At 40.1% G+C, this 13,104-nt stretch overlaps 1 protein-coding gene across 3 annotated transcripts in view; it reads right to left on the minus strand.

Moving 5' to 3' along the window:
- Nucleotides 1–6,632: 6,632 nt before the first annotated feature.
- ppp2r5cb (protein phosphatase 2, regulatory subunit B', gamma b) overlaps nucleotides 6,633–13,104 on the minus strand; it is a 27,282-nt gene continuing 20,810 nt past the window's right edge. For all 3 annotated transcript variants that reach the window (XM_005917630.3, XM_005917629.3, XM_005917634.3), the window contains 10 exons: nucleotides 12,909–13,039; nucleotides 12,738–12,797; nucleotides 11,421–11,529; nucleotides 10,883–10,936; nucleotides 10,317–10,487; nucleotides 10,081–10,208; nucleotides 9,865–9,966; nucleotides 9,515–9,587; nucleotides 9,022–9,138; nucleotides 6,633–7,569 (listed from right to left, as the gene is read on the minus strand). In XM_005917630.3, the coding sequence (XP_005917692.1) occupies nucleotides 7,435–7,569; nucleotides 9,022–9,138; nucleotides 9,515–9,587; nucleotides 9,865–9,966; nucleotides 10,081–10,208; nucleotides 10,317–10,487; nucleotides 10,883–10,936; nucleotides 11,421–11,529; nucleotides 12,738–12,797; nucleotides 12,909–13,039 (1,080 nt within the window). In that variant the 3' untranslated portion in view covers nucleotides 6,633–7,434. The remainder of the gene's footprint in view (nucleotides 7,570–9,021; nucleotides 9,139–9,514; nucleotides 9,588–9,864; nucleotides 9,967–10,080; nucleotides 10,209–10,316; nucleotides 10,488–10,882; nucleotides 10,937–11,420; nucleotides 11,530–12,737; nucleotides 12,798–12,908; nucleotides 13,040–13,104) is intronic.

The raw sequence follows: 13,104 nt of genomic DNA on the forward strand, positions 1-13,104 counted from the left end.
AGTTTAGAGTTGTGTTTCCAAGGTTTCTTGTTCAAGTTTGAAATCATTTCTGTCAAATAATGAATGGATTTCTCCCAAAGAATGAGCTGTGAGTCATACTGATGAGGTCTAACTTCATAAATAAAAGTCTTTACAGAACATGAGGGTTGTTTCTAGTTTCACTGGCAGGGTTATATCTTCAAACACTTAAGCAAAGTGCTGTTTTACCAAACTTTGTGGTGTCCCTGTAAGGAAGTTTGCTTTGTTCAAGCCGGACGAACCTGAAGTGAAGTTGTCTCTGCCTGTGTGTGTGCGCGAACGTAAGGATGCTGGGCTGCTCCTGGGCCTGATCCCAAGTCCTCGGCTTTGATGCTGATGACTTTGAAGCCGGAGTGTCGAGCATCAAAGAAAGCGGGCCTGGGCTGCACCCCAGCTCTCCATCCTCAGGGGGAGAGCGGCTGGAGTGCGAGGTGTGACTCGTCGCTTTCCGGAAAAAGACTTCAGGTGTTGCACAGCACCAGCACAAGAGGAAAAGATGAAGTGGATATAAGGACACAGAGCTAAATCCCAGACCCCCTGTGTGATATGATGAGTCACTTCTTAGCTTGCAAACATCACACGCACACACACACACATATGCACACACATATGCACACACACACAAGACACACGCAAGCTTCACTCAGACGTAATATCTGGTCCAAACAGAAGTGCCCACAACAGACTTCCGATTAAAGTAATGCACAGCCGAAAGCTTTTCCTAAAATCTGATTGGATATAGTCAAAATGGGGGTCGACGCTCCAAACTTTGGAGCACTGTTTCCATGGCAATAGGTTCTGACATCTCCTGTCGTGACGAGATGCTTTTTGGTTGCAAGGACTGAGGGGGGGGGGGTCGCACAACAAGATTTGAGCACTGACAGTCAAGGAACGCTGTCAGAACATCCTAATAAAAAAAGAGTGAAATAAAAAAGGGGAGGGGGAGGGCAACACACCATATTTGAAGTCGAGACGTGTGGTACAAGAGTGTGACTGCAGGCAAAAACAATGAACCCATGTGACCTCATCTGAGATGAGGGAGAGAGAGATACACAGAGCCTTTTAGCCACCCACAAAACCCACTGATGTATTTTGATTTTCAATGACGCACGCAGCCCTGAGGAATATTTCCTTAGATAATTGGAGGACAACGTGTTGACAATGAGCCCAACTGGGATTTTTTTTCTAGTTTTTGTTTTTCCATCCTCATTAGGGCAAGCTTTTAGGAACAAGGGTTATTATGCCCATTCAGAGTAAATATAGAAATCTGTGAATAATAAGTTTGCTGAATGCAACAAGGGCGCGAGATCAAACGCCAACAAAGCGAGAAATAAATAAATTAAATAATTGACACACTTTCCCTTCTGCTTTCATGCCAGCAGCCCAACAGTTGTGTGTTTTTGGAGCGAAAAATATGCAAGTCTATTTGTTTTCCAAATCCCAGCTGGTTCATTTGGGTTCAGCAGATGAATCCCAGCAGGGGTGCTAGACACAAGAGGGTGGGTGCCAAACCTCACTGTTGTCTTCAAATGAATAGAGATTGGAAATGTGACGTCATTCAGAGGCAAAACCGCAAAGGATTCTGGGAACGAGTGGCAAGCGGTACTAGCGCACGCAGGCTTTCACATGAAAACAGTCATATAGCGATAAAAAGAAACAAAAAATGGCAAGAAGCTGTTGTATTATTAACTGCAATAGCCGGTCGCATGACAGCCACGGGAAGCCGACGGGTAAAGAGATCGGTTGTTATCGGATTACGTCGTCGAAGAGAAATTGTTTAAGCCACGTTTCCGAAGTAACAAAGAGCCGACGGATGGCCTGGATTGCTGCAATTTGAAGACCAAATATATCGTTTCAGAACACTGCAGCTCACATGTTAGTCTGCTCCAAGCATTTCCACAAAGGTAAGTCTTCTGTTGTAGTTGTTACGTAATTTATCGTAACATAATTGTTGATGTAGGTTACAAATACGTCTATATTGATTTGAATTTAATTCGTTGTGCTATGCTGCTTTGTTCACTGTGGCTTTGCGGGCCAATGTTTGCCAATTTTTTGATGTGTTTTATAGAAAAACCAGCCTACAAAATGCTGGAATGTGATCCAGACTGGGCACCCTCTATCAACCTGGGTCAGACCGAGTTTAAAGCTGCTACCACAGCGAGATTTGATCGGTTGAAAGAGAGCGAGGTCAAAACAGCCACGAAAAGTCTGCATATATGTGTCCAAGTGTTGTATTGAAGGAATCAAGTGATGAATAACTGTTTTCCAGTATGCTGTTGTTTTTTTCATTGTTGATTTGTTTTTCACGAAGGAGCTAATAAAGCGTGATGGAATACAATTTGCCTCTTTCGTGTAAGACTCTATAATAGAATGAAACAATAATGCCAGTTATAAATAAAGAAAAACTGAATTAATTACAAAACACTCTTTTTTTTTCTATTAGATCTGAAAATGTTGTGTAATACTACAACCTCAAACAACAAATAGATTGCGTTGGCCTGTACAGGAGATAAAGAACAAAAATGTAACAACAGCGGTGAAATGACCAAAGTAAACTAGACCTGGGCTTGTTGCAGGGATCTGAAGTTACTAAACATTTTGTGAGTGTTGCACTCACACTTCACTCAGGATCATATAATAATAAATATGTGCGTGATGAAAGTTGGGCAGCACGCTAACGTCTTTAGTCCACTCTGTATGCTCCTATGGGTCTCACCCTTTCACTCCTTTGATTTTTTTTTTTCCCTCGTACTTTTTTTTGGCTTTTCGTTAAGTCTGTCTTTGTACGGACCTGCTGTGTTCTCCGTCGTTTTTTACATAACTGTTTTTGGGGCAAATAAAATGAAAGTAGGGATTAAAACTGCAGAATTGATGATTACTGGTGCTGGAAATGCTAGTGTTTGATGCAGTGTCTTGATGTTGTTGCCACGTGTACCCACAATGCAATGCGCGAGAGTCACGTGGTCTGTCAATCTCATAGGTGAAACTTGAGTGACCTCAGACAAGCCAATTTAGAGAGCGTTCGGGCAATTGTGAATGGCTGATGGAAGCACCTAGCAACACTCGAAGACAAGAGGAGAAAAAGAAAGCAGTGTCCTTCAGATGATACCCGAATAAATATCACTGCTTCTGATCTGAAAAGAGGATATGATCACATTTTAGGCTGGAACTGGTTGGTAAAAGTACCATAAAAAAGGATGAAAACAGTCAAACATTCAGAAAATGCAACATAGATTACTCTTATTGTAATCCAGCGTAAAATTATGAAACCAAACTGACTGGATTATATACTTTTTCAGAATAATAAATAATTAATGGGAACAACAACAACAAATGAGATTCTATTTTGAAAATGAGCTTTTAATGTTAAAAATAAAGGGCTGAAAACATCAAAGGTGGCATGCTGATGTGCATTTCATTAGTGTAATACTTTGCGCACCCCTCTTATTTCTTATTTCTGAAATGCCAAATCATCTTTTAATTTGGAGGTAGAAAAAGTCTGCAGAGATGCATGAAGTCTGCATCTTAAAAGTGTGAGAAATTAGTGCAGTGAAAGCAAGTGAAGCACCACATCAATTCACGATTAAGCTTCTTGACAAGACAATTAATCTGCGTGTTGAGGTTCAAATATTGAATACTTTTTTTCTCCAGCAGGTGGCAGCAAAACACTATTTCTTTAGTAACTTGTGGATGCATCAGGGTATTTTTTTCAGGATTGGGGATCTGGGGTTCCTCTTTTAGTATTTTTCATTATTTTTTTAATCACTCATTAATAAAGAAGATGAGTTACATTAAGACGTGTTAAAAATGTGTGTGTTACAACCTGTCATTGCTAATGCGTAAATGGATATACTGGATAGGCAGTCTTTGGAGACTTTTTAGGCCATGTAATCTAAGCTCCCACAGTTTGGCTTATTTGGTTTTCTGACTTCAAATTCAAAGCTAACTTGTTCTTGTCCAACTTAAAAAAATTACTAAACTTTACTAAACTGAAATACATCAATTTCAACACACTCGAGCTGGTTGTCTTAGTTTTACTATAAACACTAAACACACTGCATCAAATTAAGTTCCACAATTAACCCCGACGCAAACCAAAGATTGGCTGTACATTTAAAAGAAATTACTGGCAGCTAGACTTTGGAAGATTGATCTAAATATCAATAGTATTGATACCACTGCTGATAGCATTGATTCTTTGGATCTATCTTTTAAGTTCAGTATGTAGCCCACTGAATTGTGTTAAATAAACTTCAGGCTAAATTATGATCTTCTAAATCACTGAGATGCTCTCCAGCTTACGAGTTTTCTGCTATAGGGTGATGCTTCTGGGTTCCCCCGTAAGGTTTCCTAATGATCTATAAAGCCCACGTCGTTTTTTGGGCACCACTCAGACAGAATCTTTGTTATTTTAGCTTGTAGAGTGTTAGATATTTACAGAGCAATCAAAAGATGAAGCAGATGAACAGAGCAGATGATCATCTGGATCAAAAAGTTACAAAATGTCAACACTATTTAGTCCAAGCATGAACTTGTGACCATCAGGAGCACTGCAAGGAAAAAAGATGACACACTGTTTTGTTTTGTTTTTCTTAGGATGAAAATATAAAACACATGTTCTCTTTATTTGCTGTATATAGATAGATGTACACCACTGGAGATTTGGATAAAAGCACACACGAAAAGCTCATGTATGTAGGGTCAACACATCTGGAGGTGAAGAAGAAAAAAAAAAAAAATGGAAAAGATGTCAAAATTACAAAGATAAAAAACTACCCAAATTCTATATGGTTTCTAACTGTAAATAGTTACATGTGTTGAACTCTGTCCCACATACCAACTGTCTGCAGTTGCTAATAACCTCTGTAATCTGTACACGGGATATTTTGTACAAAATATGAAATCTACCATTTAATAATAGTTATAACACAAAAGTACATTGTATGTACAATATTAGACAAAGCCATTTAGTATCAGACGCATACTAAAGGACACTTGCAAATAAAACTCTTTTCAAAGAAACAAAAACAAAGCTTATGTCAAATGAAGAGAGCTCCAAAGAAGCCAATATTAAAGCCATCTGAAGAAGAACAGCAGTCACCAATAGGAGCCAGCACTGCGCTTCAGCCAGGATGGAATCGCTTTCCTTTTTGTCGGGTTTCGGTGAAAGCCTTGAATGACTGTTGTTCTTCAAGACAAACATGGAGAGAACTGAACAGTGTGGTTGCAGTACTATTTACAAATTTGCACATTCAGTTGAAAACACTGACAGAGAGGTTCTGCGAGCAAAGGAAGAATAAAACCACAACAAAACAAAACAAATTTTAAAAAAAAGAACTTGCAAGCATCCAGAAGCAAACACGTGCTCAAATAACGAGCCCTACAGGTTTTGTTTCGTGTTGTGTTTTTAAACTGAAGAGGGCGTGCACCGTGTGGGCACGCAGGTGGAGGGCGGGACGAGAGAGGATCAGACTATGGGACAAATCAGAAAAAGTGGAACGGGAATAGAGGGGCCACAGGATGGAAGAAGAAAAGTTGGGATGGGAGGTGATTTTCCTCTCCTGTATAGGCTAGCTCTTAACAACAGGCACTATGGGGAGGGGACTCAAACACTCAAACAAGCGCACACACACACATAGACACACACACACACCAAGACAGACAGCATCACGGATTTCAAATGTTTACTAGTTTGTTTTAGTTTCAGTTGTGTTGCGAGTGTCTTTCAAGTGTTATCAGGAAGTGCTTCTTTGCTGAAGTGGTTTGGGGCAACCACGCCATCTCTGCTCTTTAGCCTTGAACTCAAAAAAAACAAAACGGATCCAACTACGTAGCTTCAACAAGGCAGAAGTCCAACAATGGACCTGAATACGTTTTTTATGGAAACTACTGTTATAACCTTTGAAATCATCTGACATTTTATGTCATGCTGCTACTCTGTTCTCAGTTGAGTAAATACCCTCTCCGACTACAAAAGGCACTGTGAAAAGAAAGGCTTATGTTTGACCTCTTCAAACCAAACATACCTCCTCTACGGAGCAATCTATTCTCTACCAATTGTTGTACAAATAAAAGGATCTTGCTTGAAAAGATTTGAAAAACAAAAAAGACAAAGTTCATTATCGGCACGGTTTCTGCCCCTGTTTAACTTCTCTCAACACACAGTAACATCGTGTTAATCCCAAACAACCTAGTACATCTCGTTAACCTCTCATAAGCCTTAAATGAATGATAGTGACTTGTACTGAATGCTAATAACCATGTTAAACACACAATGGCTGGACGTAAATAGGAAACTAAAAATAAATCGACACAATCCGCTCTCATGTAACCGGGCAACCAAACATGCTTGGGCCGCGGACTCATCGCTGTGACCGATAAAAAAATGCTCTGAACATGTGGTAAACTTTAAGCCATAGACGCTTGGGGAGCCGTGCTAACTGACTGCCTTCAAAATTAAAAGATCTTTTTTTCTTAAAAACAGGAACTAAATGAGAAAGTTGGCACCGAACTAGGTTTCTACACGGGAATAATGTGCAGAAGAAAAACCTGGAACCTCAGTCAGGTTGGCCCTGTTTGATGAACAGCACTGAGTTAAAAGGTTTTTTTTCCCCCCCCAATCCTTAACACACACCCCTGCTGAATTCAGGAGTGGCCCAGTCCTGATGAATGGAGTGAATGAATGAATCCTAAAATAATAGCAAGAAACAGAACAGTTCTTCAGATAGGACGTGATTTTTTAAAAATCTTAGAAGAGCTCCTAATATAGCATGAAGGGAAAAATATAAACAGCTATCTAGTTTAAATTTTATGAGAAAAAACAGCCAATATTAAATATACAGAAAGAACTGACACAGTCTCACCCCACTGTAGATGGCCTCCATTGAAGTTATAGTTGGGGGCTCTTATTATTTGTACAAGCACCTGACGTTGATAAAGAAGAGACGAGAAGAAGACTGCTCACACACACACACACACACCAGAACAGAACACCTGAGAAAAATGACCAGAAGGGGGCAGCACAGCACCCCAAAACACAAGTTGAGCGGACAAGGAGAGGGGGGAAAAAAACAGAAGAGAAGGAGATTACGACAATTTCTTATTTGAAGTTCAGTATACGGCGGGTTGCTGTGGTCATGCAGGACATCCCAGCACCGCAAACAAGAACCAGGTGAAGGGGTGGGGATCAGTAAGGACCGAGCACTGCTTGTCTCGCAAAGCCGGACCTGGCTTAGATGTGTGGCTTTAGACATTTTCTGTGTCAGGTGGAGCTGGCATCGTTCATTTCTGTGTTGCACTGGGCTGGACTGAGATACCACAGTTCTGTTTTGTTTTGGGGGTTTTTGTGCTGGCCCTCCGTGGGTTTGTGATTCCACTGTGGATGCTGCTGGTTTATGGTAGGTCTGGGATGGTCTCTTAATGGCCATCGTGTGGCGTCAACATTTCCTCTGCTCTTCGGTGCAACTCCAAAGCTGTGACTGTGGAGATGTCTTTGGGGAGCTCAGATTTCCTCCGCATCAACGGGCGTTCTCTGCGCTGGTCTTTTTGGATCTAGACACAGACACAAAGAGGGATCAGTAAAATCAGAACTAATGCATTTACAGCCCCACTTCATGAACCTAAGCTTCTGCACAGAGGCCCGTTTTACAGGCCGAACAAGATTTTAATTCCTGAAATTTGCTTTCCTTTCAAACCTTTTTCTCACTTACATGACAAAACTGATAAGCTATACAATTCAAAACTGTATAATAAAGAAAAATGTGATAGTGCAGCATGGACAAGACTCTGGCAATATTGTCCTTTAACACTCTTTGTTCATCCCGTCTCTGTTGTTTGGGTTTGGAAGGCAGACAGGATGCTCAAGTGATTTATGTAATCTGTCTCCGTTTCAGCAGCTGGAATAACCATCTTTGCTCAGGAATTACTTGTGGGGCCAAACAGCTGAGTCATAAACCAAGCTCATTTGTGATTCTGAAGAAATATTTTTTTAACCAACAACCTGCAAATTCACTGTATGTGTGCATTTTATGACCACTGTTTCAAAACAATACAAATGTGAAGATGCTGTCTGCAACAGTCCTACACCCACATACTTTACACAAACAGGAGTGTGCAGACAGCTTAGAGGTTCTGTGCTGCTCGGTCGACAGCATCCTTCATTTTAGCATTTGACAGATATTAACAAAAAAACAAAGTGATGACAGGACGCATTAGGAGCTGCATCGATCGCGCAGAATTGGAACATCCGCATTCATCTTTGTGCTTCTGAAAAGCTGCTGGTGGCAGCGGCAGTTGCACAGTAACCACTACAAAGTCCCCTGATAGTGCTGCTGTTTTCACACGCGCCACACAGATATTTATGGGCCTGAACGTGGTTTTTATTTACAGCACAGCTATCGCTAAAACAGTACAGACACACCAAACTGGACGATTTAGGCAAAGTGACTGGCACACGGCATGAGAAAAATGTCGCTAAGCCTGAGCTGCACAGTTCACAATTTTAAATGTATCCTAAAATTGCTTTTGTATTTATGTCAACTAATGAGAGAGGCTCCACAGCATCCTGCAAAATGAGCTGTGATTAGTGGAATTCATTTGCAGTATTATTATTAGCTTTTTTCACTTCACACATTTTCTTCATTATTAACATTTCTTGTAGTTTTCTGCTGCTTTGAAGAAAAATGAAAGAAAAAAAAAAACGGACTGCTGGACTGTAGCTGTGTGGTTCCACTTAACATAACCACATTTATTTGTTTTCAAATAAAAATAAACCTCCATTCCTGGCGCCAAAGTCAGTATCAATAAATAAATTACAGTGTCCAGATTTCTGCTTTTTATGACCACGTATATGATTTCATTAAGACTTACTTGACTGCTCTAACATCTGAAATGTAAACAGGTCTCATATTAAAGCGATATTCATCAAAGCTTGTGCACATTTCAGTGAGAACGTGTAGTACCCCTCAGATATAGGCATGCATATTAAATGTTACACACACTGACCTGTGTGGCTTCCTCAACTACTGCTTTCTTTAGCATGTTGACATCGTCTAGCAGTGGCCCATCTGTCTCCATGTCCATCGGACTCCCTGATCCTATTGAGTCCACATACACGACAAACTGCAGCACAGGAAGAGAAAGAAAAGTTAACCACAAAGAATCGCATTATCCAATGTACAGGTTTGTGAGAGGTGCTAGCTTTAAGCAGAACTTTTCTCAATGACTTTAATCCTCAGCTTTTGGACATACATTTCCCCACAATCCATTCTGTAACTTTCCATCTGTTGCTTCCACACATACACAGAAGAAAAAAGGAAGAAGAAAAACTAGAAACTCTTTTTCCTTTTTTCCCCTCAGTTGGAGTGTTTGTCAAAACACCAACTGATGTTCATCACCAAAACATCAAACCCTGCTTGATTCGCACTGAGATACCCTGCAAACCACTGAGAGGGTTGCAGCACTGTGAGAATTGCTAGGTTACTATTTATTTGCTCACCTGTGGGTTTGCCTTTGCTAGATTCTCAATCTTCACCCATGCTTCTTCTCTCTCTTTCCATTTGGCTTTCTCTCTGACACACACAAACACACACAGAGTCCTAAGAGACTTCTTCAAAACAGAGAAGATTTGCTGAAAGATAAACTCATGTTAAAAAAAAAAAAAGTTATATACCCAAACTCTTTCAAGTTAAGAGATTGTGGTTTTAGTTTGTATCTACTTAGTCATCTTTTCCACTTCTAATGATGTTTAAACAATGTTTTCCATGACGTTTCTAACACTGTAATGAGAACAAGGAAACTGTAGCTTGCGCTGTATAAATGGGTGTGATGTCTCCCTGCATTACTTACTTGCTTTTTTCTGCCCTGAACTGCTGGGTGCAGTCATCAAACAGTTTCTGGTTCATCTCCATAAAGAGCTTCAGAGCATTGTAAATCAACCCATGAATCGTCCTACAGACACAAAAAGGTTACCACAGGTCACTTGCTTTGCTTACGTACTATCCTCATACACTTCATCATAAAGATAAACAGATAAATGGAGGGGGTGTGTGGGGGGAGCCTCACTTGTTCCAGTGGGTTTTGGAATTGCGGTAAAGGGCCGGGAACATGATGGGGAGGATCTTGGCAGCGTTGTCGCTGATCAGGCTCATGATATACTCATTATTCCAGTAGTACAGCGCTCGCTCTGCTACCTGACAACACAGTTTTTCATAGGGTTACGTGCGTACACAGACAAACAGAATGCACACTGTATGATTAACTAAAACACGCATCAAAATAAACAGGGATGTGGTTCAGACCTGAAAGTGCGGGCTTGACACACATTTGGCCAGCTGTCTGAAGAGGGGTTCCATGACTTTGACGAACTCCGAAGGCTCAATGACATCCAGTATCTCCTCCAGTTCGTTGAGGAACATAACTTCTTTTGGACTGTGGGTCTTTGGCCAATACTTTAACAATGCCATTACCGTCTACGCACACAGACAGGATACCAGGCTTATTAAAGAGGAAGCAGGAATGTTTGGACAGCAGATTTTGGTCAGCTATTAATCTGCTGATGGTGGATTACATGAGCTTACATTACAAAAACTATCAGTAGAAGCAGAAACAGTAGTCAACATATTCATAAAGTAGTTTAGTTGATCTCAGGGCCTTAATGCAAGCACACAAAATCCAAAACACCTTCCAGCAGGTTTGTGAGGACTTGTGAGCGTGTTTATGTTTGCTCCGACCTTACCCACCATAAAACAAACAGAGAATACTGTCTTGAGGAGTTTGAATGACGTATGTCTGAAAAGAGCTTGAAGGTCAATCGATAATAAAAAAAAAATGCCAAAAAATCAATATCAAAATAAATAAATCTTACCGGTTCTGTAAGGGTGCTATCCTTCTCTAAGAACTGTACCACACAGTAAGCCAGCTGGGAAATAAAAGGGAAAAACAGGAAACGGAATTCGTTTTCATTTTGACAAAATCAGAAGTATCATAAATATTATTGGGAGAGAGATTGCACTCAACAAACTACAGAATCTACATAATAAAGTAACATCAAAGATGGCGGCTGTCCTAAATGTTCTAATCAGGCAAAAAAATGTTGCTGCATTGGCACATGAGCACAGATGTCAGTTTTTGCATGTGTACGCTATTTTTAAACATTAGTTAGGGGTAAAAGGACCAGATTGTTAAGTTGAAATGTGCATTTTTATCTGGTGAACATTGAGAGTTAAAGTTGTGACTAACTCCACATTTTTTATCATTGGATAGATGCTTCACTGACAAAATAACTGCTTTGAGGCATTACCTGCATGTCTGCCAAGTGAAAAAACTTTGCTCGAGACATACTTTTGTTACAGCGTTTTGCTTATAGCAGAGGAAGGCAGAGCAAAGCATAAGAAAATTCCTACCTGTGGGTGATACACACTAAGGGACTTGACTTTGTGCAAAGGCAGGAGGACTTTCAGCAGGAATATCTTGTGCTCTTCTTTCAAAGGTAATGCAAATCCATTGATTATGCTGTGAGAAAGATCATTATTAGAGAAGAAATTACTCCAGTTTACAATAATTCTGCATCCAAATATTAATAAAAGTCTTGAGCCACCACTAATGCTCTTATACATTTCTTCCAAGGAGTCAGCCTGTCATTTTTGAAATGGTCTTGAACAATAGTTCTGCAGGATTTCTGAAGCTCTTTCAAAGACTTTCTTTGGACACTGTTCTTTCACTCATTTTCAGTCCTTGTACTTGAACATTATCAGAGAAATTTTTTTTCAGCACAGACCTACGAAAACAAAATAATCTCTCAACTCATGGGATGAACCAGTAATATGTCCATACATAGCAACTTTGCAAATACCATGTGGCCTTTCAGGTGACCCATTATCTGTTTACTGAAGCCTCATTAGAAATGTTCTAATGAAAATGACAAATCACACAAGGACTGGACTGAAATCAGTGGCAACAAGTCTTATGGAGTGATGGCACCGAAATCTGTATCCTCCACAATACAACTCCATCTGGAAAGCATCTGATTGCCAACAGCTTCATTTTTCAATTTCATCCAGAGAAGTGCTTTGAATGTCCTTCAAGAAGCCCGGAGAACTATTTCTGAAGACTACTCAAAGAAATCACAAGAAAGCGCAGGCTGTGTTGAAGGATAAAGGTGGCCTTACTAAATATTGACTTTCGAACTTACTAAAACTGTGCAAACTCACTTTTTGCCTCATATACTCTATTTCCATTTAAATTTGCAAATGGTATAAATCACTGCACCCTTTAGCCATTAGTGCATAAGATTTTCTGGAGGAGGACAGACATTTGTTTAGAACTCTTAAAGATGTCGAAGAAGCTCCTTTAAGCAATTACTTTGGTGTTCCTTCACCTCCAAAGAAATGTCAGAGGGAGTCCGCAAAAGAAGCGCGTATTCTCGGAGAAGTGGTTGGAGGAGGTGAGTTGGCTTCAAACAAATGATGAACGCACAGAGATGTGGTGCAGAATATGCCATGAAAATCCCACTCTAGTGGACCAAAACAGTGCCTTTAATATGTATGCAAACGCATGTTGAAACTTCTTATCTGGTGCGCATCTTTTATTTTGATAGCAAATGCGCACCTGCGGACCACTTGTGTACGTGTATGTACACACACACATACAAAAAACAAACCTATATTTTGAGCCCTATACTGTGAACAGCAGCTGCTTTAACAAATCTAAAAGTATCTTACCTGCCTAGTATTTCCAGTAGTTCTGCAATTCCATTATGATGCTCAGTCTCATAAATGAACCTGAAAAAGGGCAAACACACACAAGTTAGCAATAATGTTCCTTTAAAAAAAAAAAAAAAAACATAAACAAAACAAGCACCATTAATGTAGCTATGGAAGACACACACTCACCTATAAAATATGTTATTAATCTGTTTTCTAATGTATGCTCGAAGGCCCAGGAACTTCCCATAGATGCGATGGAGAGTGGTCTTTAAAAAATCTCTTTCTCTGGGGTCTTCACTGTCAAAAAGTTCTAAGAGCTGAAGAAACACACACACACACACACACACACACACACACACACACACACACACACACACACACA

This window comes from Haplochromis burtoni, unplaced genomic scaffold (genome assembly GCF_018398535.1).
Source record: "Haplochromis burtoni strain Fernald_Lab_line unplaced genomic scaffold, NCSU_Asbu1 Contig_28, whole genome shotgun sequence".
In the NCBI taxonomy this organism is placed as follows: domain Eukaryota; kingdom Metazoa; phylum Chordata; class Actinopteri; order Cichliformes; family Cichlidae; genus Haplochromis; species Haplochromis burtoni.